Source organism: Carya illinoinensis, chromosome 1 (assembly GCF_018687715.1).
Source record: "Carya illinoinensis cultivar Pawnee chromosome 1, C.illinoinensisPawnee_v1, whole genome shotgun sequence".
NCBI lineage: Eukaryota > Viridiplantae > Streptophyta > Magnoliopsida > Fagales > Juglandaceae > Carya > Carya illinoinensis.
In genome coordinates, this window is record NC_056752.1 from 34,056,528 (window position 1) to 34,076,473 (window position 19,946).

Here is a 19,946-nt window from a genome sequence, read left to right on the forward strand (position 1 = left end):
TGTTACATCAATAACATACTCTGTCCTTGTGAATGATCAGCCTGGAAAAGTATTAAAACCTGCAAGAGGGATTCGACATAGAGATCCAATATCTCCATACTTGTTCTTACTGTGTGCTGAGGGACTGCATTCCCTACTTGAAACAACTAAAAGAAGAGGTGAAATAAGGGGGAAGCAATCTCGAGAGGAGGGGGTAAGGATTAACCATTTACTGTTTGATGATGATTCTGTTATCTTTGGAAGAGTAAGTATGGCTGATTTGGTGAGAATTCAAAGGCTGTTAAGCATTTATGAAAAAGCCTCAGGACAATGCTTAAATAAGCAAAAAGCTACAATTTTTTTCAGCTCAAATACCCCTATGTGAGTAAGAACTCAAATTCATCAAGAAGCAGAAATGGCAATACGTGGCAGCTATGAGAAGTACCTTGGACTTCCATCTTTGGTGGGGACGTCAACGTATAACAATTTTAAGAACCTAAAGGAGAGGGTTTCGTTTAAAGTTAACAGTTGGAAGAATAATTTTTTGTCACATGCTAGAAAGGAAATTCTACTAAAGGTAGTTATATAGGCGATACCAACTTATTCAATGAGTATTTTTAGGTTGCCTAGAACACTGTGCAAAGAAATATCATTAAGTTATGGCAAGGTTTTGGAGGGGACACATGAAAAAAGATAAGAGAATACAATGGAGAATTTGGTTTAAGATGGGAGACTCCAAGAAGAGAGGAGGGCTAGGCTTTAGGGACATTGAAAGCTTCGACAAAGCACTGTTGGCCAAGCAAGGTTGGAGAATTATCAATAATCACTCTTCTCTGGTTGCGAGACTAATGAAAGAAAAATACTTCAAATATGGAAAGTTGTTAGAGGCTAAGGTGGGATATGGCCCATCCATGATATGGAGAAGCTTGTGGTATTCACTTAGCTTGATCAAGGAAGTGATAGTTTGATCAAGGAAGGGATGGTACGGAGAGTGGGGGATGGGAGTAAGGTAAAGATTTGGAAGGATTATTGGCTCCCACTTCCCTCAAATCATAGAGTACAATCTCCAGTTAAAATTCTGCATGAATATGCTTGTGTTCAACAGCTTATAAAGGTTAGTATTGGTACATGGAAGAAGGAGCTAATAGAAGATATTTTTGCTAAAGATGAGGCTAAGGCTATTTGTAGTAATCCCCTTAGCAGGCTAGGGGCAGATGATAAATTGGTGTGAAATTACTCAAATAAGGGGGTTTTCATAGTTAAAAGTGCCTATCATTTGGAGCACTCAAGGATTAGAGCTGGAAAGGGTGAATCCTCGACCATGGCTGCTTCTGAGGTTGGGTGGAAATCAATATAGAAGATGAATGTTCAGGGAGTGGTGAAGTAGTTCATTTGGAAGGCATGCCATGATTTACGTCCTACAAGGCTAAATCTGTTTAAAAAGCATGTCCTTGAATGCAGGCTATGCCCAATGTGTGAGAGAGAAGTGGAGACGACCATCCATGCTTTGTGGTGTTGCCCAACTATCTCATGGAGTATGGGCAGAACATGATAGTCTAGTCCAAAAGTGGGCTATTACATAAATGGACTTCATGGAGCTCTGGAAGAAGTTGAATCTAAGCTTGAAAGAAGAAGAGGTAGAGCTGGTGAGTTGCACTTGAGGGGGATCTGGCTGAGGAGGAATCCACTAATCTTTAAGAAGGAATTTGAGAACTTGAGAAGAGTGCTTAATGTTGCGAAATAGGACAGGGATGAGTTCATTGCAGCAAAACCACAAAAACAAAACAACAATTTTGAAAAGAGAGAGGCTACATGGCAAAGACCAACTGATATGATTAGTAAAGTCAGCTGGGATGCAACCTTTAATGTGCTGGAAAAAAAAGGTGGGGATTAGAGTTATTGCTAGAAATTCAAAAGGGGATATCTTAGCATGTCTATGCTCTAGTATTAATGCTACTGTGAAGCCTGTCATGGCTGAGACAATGGGTTTGAGAAGCGCTATGGTTTTCTGCCATGAGCTAGGGCTTTCTTATGTCATACTTGAAGGTAATTCTCAAACAAGAATTTGAATAGTAGGGGGAGAAATTGGACAGATTATGGAATAGTGATAGAAGATATAGTTGGCTACTTTTAGACAATTCACTTTGGTATGCACAGTTTACTTACAAGAAGGCGAATAACACAACTCACTTGCTAAATTAGGTCTTAATTGTAATGATGATGGAGGAAATCATGAATTTTGTAACGAGGGAGAAATATTGTAACTCTTTTGTCTTTTTGAAAATTTTGTGGGACAGGACTTGTTTGGTTATTTAATTAAAATAAGATGAGATGTTTTATTGAAATTTAAATAAAATATTATTATAATAATATTTTTTGATATTAAATTTATTATAAAATTTAAAAAAATTGAATTATTTATTATATTTTATATAAAGATTAAAAAAATTTTAATAATAAAATAAAATGAAATAAGAGAAGTTGAATCCTATATGAGTTTTGCTACGTACAAGTATAGTTGCGTACTAATCTGTGTATCAATACTAATTTAGTTATACTTAAAATTTAAATTAATACAATTTTCAATAAAATCTATTTTTTGAACAATTACATTATATTAATACACAAATTAATACATAATTATACTTGTAATTATATTTTTGCATCCTATATTGAACCTGACCCTCCTCAGCCCTTACACTTCCGCTCTCAGGTTTCACGCCGAGGACAGAAAAAGAGAGCGGCAAGAAATGGAGTGGGATCAACCCTTGACTGACGAAGATGTCCAAGCTATCGACGCCGCCATCCAATCCGCTTCTTCCTCCTCTCTCAGCAAGAAACGACGATGTAGACCCGACGCGCGAAACGACCCCGAAGAATCAGAACCCCCAAAAACTTTGCGCCAATTGCCGAGTTCCCTTCTCGCCCTCCAACACCCAAATCCACTTCTATCCCCTTGTCAGGGTATTCATAAATCAGATCTACAATGCATACTTATTCTTTTATTTATTCACTTATTTACTTTTCCGTTTGTTGTTTGATTTTGGGAAAGTTGCGGTAGGAGGTAAAAGATACGATGTTTGAATATTTGTTTGATTTTGTTTTCTGAGGTAGCGAATACGAGGATGAGATACCCAGTGATGAAGTTTGGGGGTCGCATTTTGTACAGCCAGACATCCATAGAGGTAGAAAAGGCTGCAAAGGAGCTTTTGAAGAATCTCGAATTGGAGAAAAGAGAATCAGGTCAAGTCGTTCTTGGACTTGATATCGAATGGCGACCCACTTTTAAAAAAGGTCAGTTCGGTGCATATCCATTAAAGGTAGATGAATCATTGCTAATTTTCCTTACACGGTTGCTCTCAAATTTTACGAAAGGCTGTCTGATTTTGGGCGCTGGAACTAACCATACAAGTCTATAGCTATTAACGAGTAATCGGTAATGCTGTTTAATATTGATAATTTGACTTTAATACCTTTTCTGTACCCTCAATGAGTTTAATTACTTCTGAAGCTCAGTGGAGTTGGTAAAAAATTACGAGGACTTAGTTTGGATAGTGGGAAAGGATTAATTAATATTGGGAATGGAATGGAGATAGTACTTCCTCTTGCATGTTTTTTGCGGTCCTACTTATGCAACTGTTGATTTCTCGTTGTTTATAATACTATCATTCATGGTATGCTGGAGTAAGTTATTACATGGCCGCCTAGAGTTGGAGTTGGGTCTTAACATTAGTTTTGGTACCCATTTCCAATCCTTGATCAGTTGGTCTAGCACCTGGGCGGACAGAATAATGAACCCAAATTTTATTTTTATTTTTTGGTAAGTAACATAACATTTTATTGAGAGTAAATAGGCATAGCCCAAGTAATCCTGAGGGGTAGCTCAATTGGTCAGGTCTTGGATTTGCTCCCAAATGGTCACCAGTTCGAGTCCCCTCAGGGCCATTGGAGGTTTACTTGACTGTATTTATCAACAAAAAAAAAAAAAAAAAGTTTACCTGGCTGTTAACTTCAAGGCCCTGTGGAATTAGTTGAGGTGCACGCAAGCTTGCCCGAACACCCACATATATAAAAAAAAAAAAAGGCATAACCCAAGTACACAGGAGGTATACAAACAGCAACACCTAATTACAAAAATTAGGACAAATATTAAAGATCTCCCCCATAACATCCTTGCCACTTCACAATGAAGTGAAAGATGATCCACCGACTCCCCGCTCCTCTTACACATATAACACCAATCCTTTACCACGAGACCCCTCTTTCTCAAGTTATCCATAGTCAAAATTTTCCCTTGAGATGCAGTCCAACCAAAGAAAGTAATTTTAGGCAGCACCATAAATTTCCAAATACACTTCCAAGGGAATGAAGTATAATTTGACTGGACAAAGCCTTGTACAAAGATCATCCTGTAAACTTCCTACTCCTATTATTTATTCAAAGCATCCTGTCCGGTACATTATTCTCAATATGCAGTATAAAATAAATTGAGAAAATCAGAAATAGCTTCAATTTTCCAATCATTTACAGCACTAATAAAATGAACATTACATAGTGCGGAATGTCGAGCTGTACTTGATGGTCTTCGGATGTGCAAGCAACTTGGTTTGAGGAATTTTGTGGCAAAGTCAGATTCTAGTGTTATAGTGGGATGGTTTGTCTCAGGTGTTTGTAATTATTGGTATCTTTTGGATTTTTAGGAGGAAGCTCAAAGTCTTGTTAGCGAGCTTAATGTGCAGTTTAAATTTGTGTTTAGAGAGGCTAATATGGTAGCTGATTTTTTGGGTAAACTTGGTGCTAATGGTGGGACTTTGGATTTTTTTGAGGAAAATGTTGGTACGGGAAGACTAAGAGATCTTTTACGTTTGGATAGTTGGGGTTTCCCCTACATTAGATGGTAGTTTTTTGTGGGGTTAGGTCTTAAAAAAATAAATACGAATGGATAGGTTGGGTATTCCTTATGGTAGATGTTAGTGGCATCGGATGTTGATTGTGGCTTTTTTATTGGTTTGTCGTGATGTTATTTTGTTATCACGGTATTCCTCCGCCATAAGTGAGGGTTTTTAATAAAATTGGGAGGGGGTCACTCATGGACAAGTGACTTTCGTCTCTTTCTTTAGGAAAAAAAAAAAAAAAAAAATTCATCCCAAAATCTGATCTTGGATCCATTGCCAATCTCAAAACTAATAAATCGAACAAAGGCCTCCCTTCCATTTCTGATGTTCTTCCACAAACCTACACCATACACACTTCTCACTACATTTCAACATTAACCCCCTCGCAAACTCCCATACTTCATATCAATAATAATCTTCCATAAAGATTCCCCTTCCTGATGATACCTCCATAACCATTTCTCATGGAGTGCCTTATTTAAAATCCTCATATTTTGAATTCCCAACTCTCCACTAGATATTGGTGTACATACTTTATTCCATTTAACAAGGTGGAACTTAGGGCTGGTTTGGACACTAGGAGTAGCTCATAATTTTGTGAGTAGTGATGAAATGGTTTGAGTTAAGATGTGTTATTGGGTTTGGGGAAAGGAGAGAGAAAAGGTTGAATAAATATATTATAAAGTTAAAAAACTATTTGAATATAATTTTTCAATATGATTTTTGTTTCGGAGTTTGAAAATGTTGTTTTGATTTTTGTATTTTGTTTTGAAGTTTATGAAAGTTGTAATGATTAGATGAAAAATGTGAAGATTTGAAATTGAAAAGTGTTTTGTATTTGAGTGATGTTTGGGAAGGAAATTGTAAGAAGTTTTGAGAAATTGTCATCTCATTACCCAAATGTTCCCTTAGGGCTTATTTGGAAAAAGTTTTCTTCCCAAAATTCTCTTCTCATCTCATCTCATCCCATCTCCTTTCCAAACATTACTCAAATACAAATATTTTCAAACTAGACATTACAACTTTTTCAAACTAATCATTATAATTTTCCCAAACTTTTAAATAAAAACTAAAAAATAATTCAACTTTTTCAAATTTTCAAACAAAAATAATATTAAAAAATTATATTCTAACAATATTTTAACTTTATAATATTTTTTATTCAACTTTTTCTCTCCTTTCTCAAAATCCCATAAAACATAAACTCAAACTATCTCACTACTATTCACAAACTATCTTACTACTATTTACAAAATTCTCATCTCACTCCCCAAGTTTGTCCTTAGTCTCCTCTCCAACTCCTCCCCACAAAAAAGCTTTAAAAATCTGCTCAATTTGATTAGCCACACTTGCTGGCAAGGAAAAAGGGATAAAAAATAGGTGGGAAGATTAGAGTGGCTCTTACCCCTTTTCCAGCCAGCCAATCTCCTCTCAATTTTCTCCACAGCCCTGTTCCAATTAGCCTTAGCCTTAAAGGAAGCCCCAAGTGGGAGACCCAAGTATTTCATTGACAAAGAAGCAACCTTTCAGCCCAAAATACTTGCCAGCCTTCTAATGTTCCTGACTTTGCCCACCTCCACCATCTCAGACTTCTCTAATGAACCCAATTTTATGTGAGATTCAATTCAATTGAAGAAGCAAGGGTTTTTATTTTTATTTTTATTTTTATTTTTTGTTGGGGGGGGTTTTGCATTAAATTATTAGCATAGAATATTTTTGCTGGGTCATTTCTTTAAACCTTAGACTCTGCAGGTGTCGCGGCTAGGAAGGCTGCGGTTATGCAGATATGTGGGGACACTAGTCATTGCTATGTGATGCATATTTTTCATTCTGGGATTCCTCAAAGTTTGCAATTTCTGCTTGAGGATCCTACACTCCTGAAGGTTTGTAATTTTTAACATATCTAAACTCTTAACAAAAAAATGTCATGCATTTGCCTCATGAATATATGTGCTCTTCTTCTTCTTCTCCTTCTTCTTCTTCTTCTATTTATTTTATAAAGATGGATTACATTCGCTTTCTAGGAAAATATAATTTTTGGCACTCCCACAGGTTGGAATCGGCATTGGTGGTGATGCTGTCAAGATTTTTAAAGATTATTGTATATCCATAAAAGCTGTGGAGGATCTTTGTTGTCTAGCAAAGCAAAAGCTTGGTGGACATTCCCATTGGGGTCTTGCATCCCTAACCAAGATGCTTATATCCAAAGAGGTCATCCTTCTTCTGCAATTCTTGATTGCTTACATTTATTACTCTCTTGGAATCTCAACAAATTGCTGAACCAGATGGATGGAAATTGCACCATATCCACTAATATTTCTCTTAGAAGACCTATCACACTATTAAGAATGGTTTCTGTTCTAATTAACACATGTAAATTTCTATCTTCTACTAGCCAACCTTTTGATGTTATTCAGTCTTCCTAACAAATTGTCAGTATCACAATGGATTTTGTAAAACACAAATTTCTGTAAAATATAAAGAAAGATGGCCAAAAGTCCCTTCCATTGGATCATCTATTCTATTTCTATTTTACATTCGGCTAAAGTAAATCCTTTACATGTAGAGGTTACTGTTCATTCCTCTAAACATATTTTTTTATTATTTCTCTCTCATTTAATCCTCTTTCCTTTTTAACTTATTTTCATTTTAACCCTTTTATCACTTTTGCACAGACCCCCCTCTCTTATCTCTCATCTAGTTTCTAGTATTCCATTTATAGTCCCTTCGACTTTTATGCATGCAAAAGTTCTGATATTGTTAATAATCAAGGCAGGTATTTTTTGTTAAAAAAGGTTTCCTCGGCCACTTCACTGTATATTAGCATCTTAGCCTGCTTTGCACATAGAGGTAAACAGCTTGGATTGGATCTCATTGTAGTTTCAGAAATTTGCAGCTTCATAAGCCCAGAAAAATTAGGCTGGGAAATTGGGAGAAAATTCTATCGAATGAGCAATTAGAGTATGCTGCCACAGATGCTTTTGCTTCTTGGTATCTCTATCAGGTCAGTAGTAATCATGACCCTCGTCTTCTTGTTCAAATAAAGAAAACTCTTTTAACTTTGCTCCATAATTTATCGTTATACAGGTATTGAAAGGCCTGCCCAATTTGGAAGAAGTTGCCGCTGACAAAGGAATTGAGGAGTTGGAAGGCGTGAAATCATAATGATCTTTGTCGTTTATGTCAGATGGAGTTTTGTTCAGCACAAACATACAAAACGACATCAATATATTAATCTTTTAGGCTTTATTACCATTCTTGTCGGAGCAGTCGTGTTTGTTTCCGGCATTTGTTGCCTTGGATGCTTCAAATTGTTATCTGGATATGAGAATCAAGTTCATACAACAATTTCATGATCATTTTCCTTGTAATATTATAATTCTCCTGTTTTTATTATTACCACTTGCGATCAGCCATTAATTGAATGCAGTACAATTTTTGATAATTTTTTATTGGGGTTATTTGAGAATTTTGTCTCTGTAGAATATTTGATTTGGTTATATTTATGATAAAACATAGATTCGCATTTTCATAGGGTATTTATTTAGTCGTAAACTGCATTTTCATAGTCAACCCGAGGTTAAAAAGAGAGCAATCTTTGTTTCTAATGTCCTTTTAATTTTTAGCACGCACTTGTTTTTAAGGAGAAAAATAGTATTATTATTTTTTCTTGTGGTAGCACAGCAAAACTCTTGAATTGCTTAAATTTTAATATATATACTTTAAAAAACATTGAAAAACAATTCATTATCCTTTCATGATAATATATGATTAGAGACTATTTATTATATTTCACTTTTAAATTTATTATCTAATGTCATATTATAAGATGGTGAAAAAAACAGATGATGAATAGATTTTTTTCGTATATAAAACAATAATAAATACCTTAAGTAATTTAAAGAGAAATATTTGGCTTATAAAAATTTTATAAAAGTAAATTTATAAATTGACATATTTTAATGTAATACATTATATTATAAAGTGAAACCTAATAGATTTATAAATTTGTTATCTAAAATTCATTTATTGTTGACGTAGCACATCTTAATTAAATTGATAAAAATCCAGTTAGATATGAAAGGAGTGATTGAAAATTAAAGAGAAAAATAAGATGTTTTGACAGTGTGGGCTGTAGTGTGGGGCTTGAACGAGTGTCAGAGGGTAACTTATAGGTTGAAGTTGTTTTGGAATGGACGGAAGAATTGCAGGCCCCTACTTTCATTATGTGAATAATGGTACTTTGATGGTCCTCTCCTACTACTTCCCCACTCACTAATTAGCTTTTTTCTTTGTTCAGTTGTCAAGTCCGTTGGATCCCATTTATTGCTCTTTATTCCCACTCTCCTCATGTTTAAATTTTGATTTTTTTTTTTTTTTTAAAATCCAAAAAGACTGTTGATATTTGCAATTTTTAATGGGTTTGGGCAACTTCCAATTATAAGATTTGAAGACTTTAGTATTTTTTTTTTTTTTTCAGTTCAATTAAGTCTGTGAATCTATAGTCAGAGTTGAAAAATTGAAGTTTCACTGTTACTCCTAAATTTTGTCATTTTCAATTACATATGATGATATGTCGCATTTTAAGTGACTTATTATATCAATCACATAAATGACATCCATTTAAAATATGCTTATGTGTGACTGATGATGACAGAGATTGTATATGACCATGATGAATACGATCATATTATTCTATGGATCGAATGCCCTGCAAAAAGAGAAATTAAGATGCAACATGTGGTGGAATATATACCTGGAGACATCCTTAGAAGAGATTTGAAACAAACACAACATTTTCATACCTTCTGTCCTCTCAGAACAAGGCTAGGGGTATATCTTTTATCAGTAGATATTCTTTCTGTATGAGATCTGAGGTTGTACGTTGGAGACACAAGTTATAGCTGGAGATCATTCTTTGCATGCTTGTTTGGGATGTTTACTGTTTGTCTACCCTATATTGCCTCATCAATGGTGGAATTTTTCCTTAATGTTTGGCCTATTGCTTCGAGTTGAGAAAAAGACTAAGTTAATACTTATTATTTGATAGAATTCTGTTATATATAATTATTTTTACGTACTCTTTATGTACTCTAATCATCATTAATATTTAAATAAAAAATTTGACATTTAATCTATATAAAAATTGAATAAAAATGCATCAATTTGAGTCCAACAAAATTATCCTCGTTATAATCCACTTAGGAAAATAATAATAATAATAATAATAATAATAATGTTCTTGTTATACTTTTTTTTTTGGTATAAAAACCAACAAATTTCCTTTTGACCAATTTTTTTTTTTTCAGAAAAAAGAACCCCGAATATTCCTTGTGACATCCTCTCGTGTCAAAGACTTGCAGCCACATGATTCTAAAATAGTTGGACATATATGTATTATTAATATCAATTTTATATACATATTTTTTTAAATATTTGATTAGGTATCTTGAATTATAAATAGCATTCATGAGCAACCAAAAGTCGAAGAGGACTCGGAAGATGAAGAAAAGATTTCCAAGAAGCTATCTAATTTATAATCATCCATTCATCGGTTTTTATTTTAGTTAATTATTAGGGTTAAATCACTAATTATGACAAAAGTTTAAGTTAATAAAATATATTTTATTATTTATATATATATTTTTTATATAATTTATGTATTTTATCTCTTTCTTTCTAAAAGATAAAATAATTAATTGATATGAGAGGTGAAATGTAAAGTCAAAGTTAGAACTCGAACCGAGAAAGTAAACACTATAAAAAATAGAGTTTTGCTATATATAAGTAAAGTCGCGTACTAATCTGCGTATCAATTCTCATTCATTTATATTTAAAATTTAAATTAACATTGTTTTCAATAAAATTTATTTTTTAACCAATCACATCAAATTGATGTACAGATTAGTGTACAATTGTGTTTGCAACTATATTTTTCTTAAAAAATAAGAGGTGGTCCAAGAATTCAAGAGAGAATTTCTTCGAGTTTCTATAAGTTGTCCACTTGATACATTCCCCCTTTTTTTTTTTAATGTTTCATGTTATATTTCTTTGTTTCCGATAGGCTATGATCTTTCTCAAATAATTTCAATTTTATTTATTTATAATGTCAACAAAGCACGTATGCATTTAAATTTCTCAATAATGGCGCATGCACCATAGACAAAAGATTTATACATCCTCGATCCCTGGTTTTAGGGCTTACCACATGTCATGCACTAATTCTTTATTATTATGAGAAGGATTTTAATTAATTACTAATTAAGGTTCTCCCATACGTACTCTATCAGCAATGCAAAAGGGATAAGATATAGACATTTGTATTTGTCCCCATATGATTAATACAAGCTGTATACAACCTTTTGACATTGTGGAATAAATAAATAAAAAAGAAAAAGTTTTCTTTCTCATTGCGTGATTGTGTGTAAAACCTTGCTTCTCCAAACAATTGGGGATACACATATCTTGCACTCTTAAGCTTTTGCTTTTTTCTTTTCAATTATAAATTTAGTCTGTGTTTGAATGTTAAAGTGGTCTCAGATTATTTGAATTTATCTGTGAATAGTAATGTTTTATAAGCCCTATTGAGATGTGTTTGAATGTAAATATGTTGAGATATGTATTTGAATGCATGAAATAGGTTAAGATGAGTTTAACTTTCTATGAAAATTTGAAAAAGTAATAAATCCTATTAATAATCGGTTTGAAATAAATTGATTTGATTTCAACAACCAAACATAAGAGACCTAAAAAATCATTTCATCAGATGATGTACTTGATTTTTTTTAATGTTTTATTACAATAATAAACAATTTGGTTTTTCTAGATTAAGGTTTGAGTATGGTTTGATTATTTGTGAAAATAACAATATTAGGTGCCATGGTCTCAAGTTATATTTTTATCTTGCTTAATTATATATATATATATATCACAAAGTTGAGTTTTTTGTTTTTGTTTTTTTTTTTATGAATTTTGGCAATAATTCGAGTTGGTAGATTCTTTTGAAATTATAAGAGATCTTGACATACATGAAATATAGACGTTGATGATCAAGATCCTTTGGAATTTATACTTTAACTCTAAGATAAATCAAATGAGTTTATCGAACGTCTCATGCAATATTAAATACTGAATAAATATTGTAAAACTCATTTTATATATTTATAAATCGGACTCACATGAATTTTTTTTATTATAAGAATAATAAGTGTCAATCTGGGATTTTTATTTTTGAAAGAAAATCATATTTTCCATTAATCAAGAAATGTTATATAATCTGTCGCTCAAAATAAGACTAACAATAACATTAGGATCCTCTTCAATCCAATATTGATCCCCTTGTTATTGTAGTGCTAACTTGGCTAACTAACGTGCAACAATATTCACTTTCCTGTATGTGAACCTCAATCTTCACCCAGGTGAATTCCTGAACACTATCTTCAAATCTTCAATTAATTACTCATCTCAAGCCAAACACATATCACTGCTTTTAACTGCCTTGATTGCCATGAGAGCATCTCCTTTGAATATTGCTTATCTAAAACCCAGACTATAACAAAACTCAACTGCATTCCACAAAGTCATACACTTAGCAACAATTAATTAATCTACAATTGATTTTGGAAGCATGTTATTTCCATTACTTGCCCATTCCAATCCCTTATTACCACCCCTAATCCAACCTTCTGATTTATCTTATCTACAACTGCATCAAAATTCACATTAACCTTCCCTTTATCTAGAGCTAGCCACAGCTTCATTATTTCTATAGATCAAACCATGCATGTGTTTCTCTCCTGTAACTGAGCCTCCTTGAAATCTTTCACATTGTTCACTACTGTTTCTACAACCAATCTTGGACTAGCAAAATCTTATTCAAAAAGAAATTTGTTCCTTCTGAACCAAGTCCCTTTAATGATCGACCCTACTACTTATAGCTGTTGTCTATCACATCTTCTACTCAAAGACCCCCACAACTGCATAAAGTCATGTTCTCTACTTAAACTTTTTGGAGAAGAATTCCTATTTCTGCCCACACATCTTGAGCAAAAGGACAACTCCAAATGGCATGCATTACAAATTCATCTTCTACCAGGCAAATGGGACATGAAGGTGTATCAACCACATGTCTTCTATATAAAATTTGTTTAGTGGGTAAACTATTGTTGCAAGCTTTCTACAAGAAAAATCTTACTGGCACCTACACCTCCAACTCCCAAATCTACTTGCATACACCAGCTTCCTCTTTAGCTCTTCAAGACTCTCTCTCAATATTCTTCTTAAGTGTTTGTGCCAAGTGATAGGCACTCTTAATTGTAAACATACCATTTTTTTTCTATAAATTCAAGCTTGCTTGTCTTCTCCCCCAATTCTACTAATTGGCATGTTACAAATCAAATCCATCTCATCCTTCTAAAAAATCTTAGACATAAGAGTCACAGTAGCTATAGGTTCATCCAACTCAGACAAATCAAATCCATCTTATCCACTCCTTTGTTTTATCCAAAATCAGCTTGCTAACAGTAGCTGTAGGTTCCAAAACCTTAATAGGGGACTAAATTTTGAAAGAGGACTCCTTTGGAATCCACCTATGCTACCATATTTTAATATTCTTTCCATTCCCAACTTTCCATACTAGTCCCTCCCTCACCAAGCCCAGTACTGTTGAACACATACTCTTCCAAATATATAAAAGAAGATGACTACTCTTTCTTTGCTTCCAGGAAACTAGAGTACTACTTGAAATCCTTACTTTTAAACACCCTAGCTACCAATGAGTTGGGATATTGCAACATTTTCCAATAGCACTGTTTAGCCAATAAAGCTGTATTGAAATCCTTAATATCTCAAAAGCCTAGTCCACCCCCAAATTTAGATTTCTCCAATGACTCTACTTTCTCCAATGAATTCATATTTCTTATATATTTTTGTTTTCTGACCAGAACTTAGCAATGATGGCTGCCATATCTTCACACAACTTCCTTGACAATTTGAAAACACTTATGGTGTATGTAAGTATTGTCTATAACGCTGCCTTGATTAATACCTCTTTTCCAATTTTAGATAAGAAATTATTGTTCCAACTTTAGATTTTTTTTCATATCCTTTCCTTTATGTCTCGAAAACTTTGATACTTTGATTTACCAACCATAGCTGGTAGTCTCAAATACTTGTCACATCCTCCTTTTTCCTCCACACTTGTTTCATCAGTGATTAATTTCCTTACGCTCGTTTCTGTATTAGAGCTAAAATAAATGATAGCCTTTTGATTATTAAGAGATCGACCCGAGTCCCTTTCAAATATTTGCAAAATTGTATGAAGTCTTAACCATTCCTCCTAATAAAACCACTTGTTATTTGTGTGGATGTGGGATTGGATCACGACTTCAATAACTATTTTATCAACAACATTAATTATCATGAAAAAATAAAAATAAATTAAAAAAAAAAAAAACAGAAAAGGAAAAAACCAGTAGCCCTCATACAAAAAATGCCGGTGGAGGAGACTCAAAATGCTAAATCCAATCGGATCAAATAGGGGCCGGATGGTCGAATGTACCGACAAGTTGTTTGTCGTATTGCTTAGCAGGGGATTGAAGCAAATTAAAGAAAGTGAGTGTGCATGGGGGGAATGGACTCAAGCATGTGCAACGCCGTGGGAAGTCCCATCAATTAAACACGTAGTACATGAGTACTGTTCCTAACGGAACGGAGGAGCAAAAGTCAAGTCTAGAGGTCCTCCACCGGGGTCCATGGGGCATGCATCATCTCCACTTGTTGCTTTCTGCGTACACAACAATATTATGGCATTCATAAGTCAATATTACTCCTTAACCCTACCCGTTGCATGACGTGTGTATATATATATATATATTTCCACTTCACGAAACAACCACAAGCTACACATCCATTTATGTCATTGCTTTATATCACTTATCATCATGTGTCTCATTCTTGTACCAGTACCGTGCTTTTCAGGCACCATTAATAATTGACATCTTATACTTATCCTAATTCTTTTGACTTTTTTCTAGAAAACAACCCTTCAAGTTCTTTTTCGGGTAAAAGTTTTAACACTTGCAATGAAAATTAAGATAAGCGTATGAAATGGGTTCGGCGTTTATTACTACATGTATGAATTTTTGAAAGATCCATTTCATTTTATGTATTGATCGACTCTCCTACACTTCATCCCTTTTTCAAATTTGGTCATTTGAGTTCCTTAATTGATCTCCTTTACAACCCAACTTCTAAAAACATAAAATTTTGTTCTTTGAAATAAGATCTCTAACCATGCATGGAAGAGTCTCTCTTTCTATTTACATTTTCATAAAATTATGCAATTTAAATAAAAATTACTCTAGTCATAAAAAGGATTATATAAAAATAACCTCACAAATTAATATGACTTAATGTAGTTTATCAAATTATAAAATTATTTTTATTATAAAATAGATATAACGGATCAGATGAAGTCAAGTAAATTTATATTTTTTTTTTATATAAATCTTTTATAAATATAACAGAATTCTGAATGAATTTTCCTTAACATTATCTCTTACTTCAAGAGAGAGATAGGCACCCTTAACTTGAGGTAGATCGATCGTATGTTTTTTATACCAGATCAAATCCTTTACCATATATAGTGACAACGATCTTGTAAAATATTTTGGGATAATTAATTACAAACTATTCGTCCAAGGCATGCAAATCATGCAAATATTCATAAACTATTTACCGTTCAAATAAAAAGAGATCGACTATAAGGTAGACATGACATAAATTGAAGTTGCTCATGAAAGCCAAGTACTCCAACATCATGGAACGGTAGACAATGACAAATTAATATACTTGAAGGAGCATTTCTCATGTCCCAATTCAGATCCTTTCAAATCGAACTGAGTCCATGTTCAAAAAATGCAAGTACGTACCCACAACTACATTTAATTGAAGGTAGGGCTTTTGCCATCCTCAGTTTTGACTATAGGAACCATGCATGCATGCAGTCAGCATATATCTATTAAGAAAAATTTTTCTTGTCATCCTCACACTTCACACACTACACTTATTTTAATTTTTTTACTACTAATATCAAAATACCATTCCCTATTTAGGAACATGTACATATATATACATATAGATATATAATATTTATATTAATTAAGTATTATATTTTTATTTTTTTTAAAATGTATAATTATAAGATCAATATAAAAAATTAATTTTTTAATAATATTTTTATTTTTGTCAATAATTATTACTGTATGTAGCAATAATAATTTATAGAGGTGGCATATTTGGTGTATCCCTGTCTCTGTCTTTCCCCATCTCTCACCCCCATGTGATAAAGAGACCGACTTCCCAAGGAATTATGGTTGGTGTGGGGGAGAGAGAGACCACATGCACCAATATAAAAGGGTGAAACCTGGGCCGCGAACCTTCCCTCCCGGCATCTACTCCTATTTCTGGATATGACTTTTTTTTTTCTTTTAAAATTTAAAAATTTAAATTATTTATTATATTTTATATTATCCCTTCATTATCTCACGTTTTTGACGTTATAGTACTTAATTATAATATTTAGAAAAATTAATATTTAAAAATATAAATTAAATTAATTTTGAGAAAATGCTGCTAAAGTTAATTTGATTTATTTATTTTGAGTGGAGTGTGATGGAAATTGTCGGTGAGGATAATAATGGATCCAAAAGATGTGATCGATCTAATCACATGCAGTGTTAGGAGAATGACAGCACAAGATATTTGACATTAATTATGGTGATGGAGAAATAAAATTAGAGTAATTATTATTTTGTTGGAGATATATATGAAAATAACTAATATTTGTTTATTCCTTCTTTTTCTCGTTACAAACTCGTGGGCTCCAGCTGAATTAGCTAGCTAGCATATATTTGTTGGTTGACACGTAACTTCAATCCCTATAATTTGAAAAGTTAATTCAGGGAAAATAAAAAAATAAAAATATTATTGACACATTAATTTGAGTTGATACTGTTAAATTATCAACTCTCACAAAAGACCATCAATCATTTAAATTGATATCAATTAGTATCGCTTGGATTTAAAAATGAGTTGAGAGATTTTAAATGAAAGTTAAAAATAAAATAAAATATTATTTTTAATATTATTATTATTTTAGAATTAAAAAGTTTAATTGTTTATAATATTTTATATGGAAATTTTAAAAAAAAAAAATTATTATGAGATATATAAAACACTCTCTGAATCTAAATAAACTGATCTTAATCTTGACTTTATCCGTCATTTTCGATTTAACTGATATCTCGATATGTTGGAATTCATATTTAAGAACAAGGAAATGACTTATGCAATCCTAACTCTATGGTATTCAAATTTTGTGCATATTTTTTCAAAAATGTGGATAAATATATAATCGACATGAAAAAAATTGAATTTTTAATATAGACTTTTTTTTTTTTTTCCAAAAAGCATGTGCGATAATCATACAATCTAAAACTATATCTCGCATTACTCTTAAGAAAAATATTAGATCAAATGATGAAATTTGAAAAAAAAATAAAAATTGTTGTTAGAATATTTGAACTTATCAAAGGACTATAATCTTCTAGTACTCGAGTTTAACCAACATGAACTCGAGTTAAGAAATATCTAAAATTCTTTTGAATGAAATAAACTAGTTTTTGTATTAGTGATGTTGTGGATTAAGTTATGAAATGTCAAACAAGAATGATGAGAAACTTAATAATCTTAAGTTATACGTATCATTGTCGATGATAAAAACAAATTAAATGTTGTTATCTTAAAACACCTAATAATGACATGTATATGTAATTTTCGAAGAAAAATGAAGCCTAGTCTTCAAATCATTATGAGTATTTATTGAATCAATTAAAAGCTAAGAAAGCTATATTAATTCAACATCTTAGATGTAATCAAAGAAAAACTTAATATTCTTTGGAATAATAATTTCATAAAATGACTTATACCTAAATGCATGCATGCGTTATTTCCATTTCATACACCAGTAATCAATTTCAACTTATCACCATGATATGGATCAAGTTTTAAAATAGGATTTTGTTATCTATAATCATTTTTACATATTATTTATGTATTCTATTGATATAATAGACTAAAATAATTATTTTATATTAAAAAAAGTTATACAAGCAATCATATTAATAACGTGTACAAAAAATTCACAAAACTAATTACACATAAAATTTTTTGTTTAAAATAAAGAATGATTCTCTCTCTAAAACATTGTTTCCTCTCTCTCTAAAAGCTATCATATCTCTTTTCTTTATATAGTTTTTATTTTTTTAATTTTTTTTAAAATTCAATCATATTTCTATATTATAAAAAATATTTGGGATCTCGATAATGGTTCCTAACATTTTTCTAGTTAGTGTAATTTTTTTTTTTAGTTATTTACTCAATAATTAGGGAATTATTTTTAATGATGTTGTAAATTTTTTAAAATATTTAAAAATATCAAAAAAATAATTGAAAAAAATAAAAAAAAAATAGGAAAAAATTTTTTTTTTTACCTTCTCAGTAGATCCTCGGCTGCATAGTCGAAGGGTGTACCACTACTCATATTAAAAAAAAAAAAAAAAAAAAAAAAAAAAAAAAAATGAAAATGTGTGAAGTGAAAGGGATTCTAAATTGCAGCACACCAATTGAAAAGCCATGATTGAGACCACCAACCATTGGCAACAAAAAGTAGACTTCAATGGGAATAGAGTACTGGCGCCACAGGATCCAAGAAGAATAGATTACATATTTTCTTAAAAAAAAAAAATAAGATTTATTTAATAAATAACAAAGATGCCTGACCCCAAAAACCGTGTCGGCAACAAACGGTCTCGTACTTCCAGAATTGCATATAATTGTCGATAGGTTGATGCTTATCGAACCGATCCACGATTTTGACCCCTCTTTTTTAATAATTAAAAAAATGAATATTATTAAATTTATATATTTTTTATTTAAAAAGTATTTAAAAAATATTAAAAAATCATTCGATAAAAATAAAAAATGCAGGTTCACTATCAGTTGGATCATCGGACCCGAACCATTATCCTTATCGGTAATTCATGAGATGATATACGTGTAAACTGCTTTACTTTCATTTGACTTTTTAAGGAACAAAAGATGCAACTTGCGGGCCTTTGGTTTCTCGAATGCATCCTACGAACACTCATTACTGCTTGCCCAAATCAGTCATAGTTTCGGTCTCTTTTGGCTGTGTGATATCAGCCTAAAACCCACAACTCTTGTAACTTTGGTAATCAAGCATGACTGGCATCCTAATTTTTTTTTTTTTTCCTCTTTCTTTTCTTTTTTGTGGAATTAATTAAAAAAAACGTTTGTTGGTTTGGAGCTGAAGCTTTAAAGTTGTGTTTACACTTTTAGTCAACGGATTGATCTGTTAAGGTATTGACCATTGAATTCTGTCCACATTTGTATTATCTCCTTTGATTTGTGAAAGAGAAAAAAAAAAAAAAAAGATCATGTATACGATAAGATCCTTGCTGAGAAATTAAATATGGGAGATGCTGAGGTCCTGATCAGGACTGAGGAGAGCTTATCACAAAGAATGAGAGGCTAGTTTCCCAAGCGTTTTTCTTGGAATGGAAAGGGGAATGAGAAATTATCTCATCTCATTTTATCATTATTTTTTTAATTTTTACATAAAATATAATAAATAATTAACTTTTTAAAATCTCAATTCAATAATAACTTTAAAAGTAATATTCTAATAATATTTTATTCAACTTTCAACTTTTATCTCATTTCATCTCATTATCCAAATAACCGGCCCCTTAAACATAAAAATTTAAGAAAAAAAAAAAACTATGAAGTAGAAATTGAGTTTATAAACACTTAGGACTTGTTTTGACATGTAGAATATCTCATACTATATGTGAATAATAATGAAATCATTTATAAATAGTAATAGAATAGTTTTGAGTTAAGATATTGTATTGAGTTTTGAGAAATGTGAGATAAAATCTTGAATAAAAATATTATAAAATTACAAAATTATTTAAATGTTATTTTCGT

At 31.9% G+C, this 19,946-nt stretch overlaps 1 protein-coding gene across 3 annotated transcripts; it reads left to right on the forward strand.

The window, feature by feature from the left end:
• The first annotated feature begins 2,655 nt into the window (after positions 1-2,655).
• Positions 2,656-8,319, forward strand: LOC122315769 (Werner Syndrome-like exonuclease). 3 transcript variants are annotated; one of them, XM_043131926.1, is made up of 6 exons: positions 2,656-2,943; positions 3,090-3,273; positions 6,627-6,757; positions 6,927-7,085; positions 7,771-7,878; positions 7,962-8,319. In XM_043131926.1, the coding sequence occupies exons 1-6, from the start codon at positions 2,761-2,763 to the stop codon at positions 8,037-8,039; spliced, it is 843 nt and encodes a 280-aa protein (XP_042987860.1). In that variant the 5' UTR covers positions 2,656-2,760; the 3' UTR covers positions 8,040-8,319. The 3 variants fall into 3 exon arrangements, with proteins under 3 accessions (XP_042987860.1, XP_042987867.1, XP_042987850.1); XM_043131916.1 differs by having other exon boundaries at positions 2,658-2,943; positions 3,094-3,273; XM_043131933.1 differs by lacking the exon at positions 7,962-8,319 and having other exon boundaries at positions 2,657-2,943; positions 3,094-3,273; positions 7,651-7,787.
• Positions 8,320-19,946: the final 11,627 nt, after the last annotated feature.

Coding starts and splice junctions, on each gene's coding strand:
- LOC122315769 (XM_043131916.1), top strand. CDS start 2,730: ATGGAGTGGGATCAACCCTTGACTGACGAAGATGTCCAAGCTATCGAC. Junction 7,086..7,770: donor AGATGCTTATATCCAAAGAG/GTCATCCTTCTT, acceptor AGAAATTTGCAG/CTTCATAAGCCCAGAAAAAT. Junction 7,879..7,961: donor CTTCTTGGTATCTCTATCAG/GTCAGTAGTAAT, acceptor ATCGTTATACAG/GTATTGAAAGGCCTGCCCAA.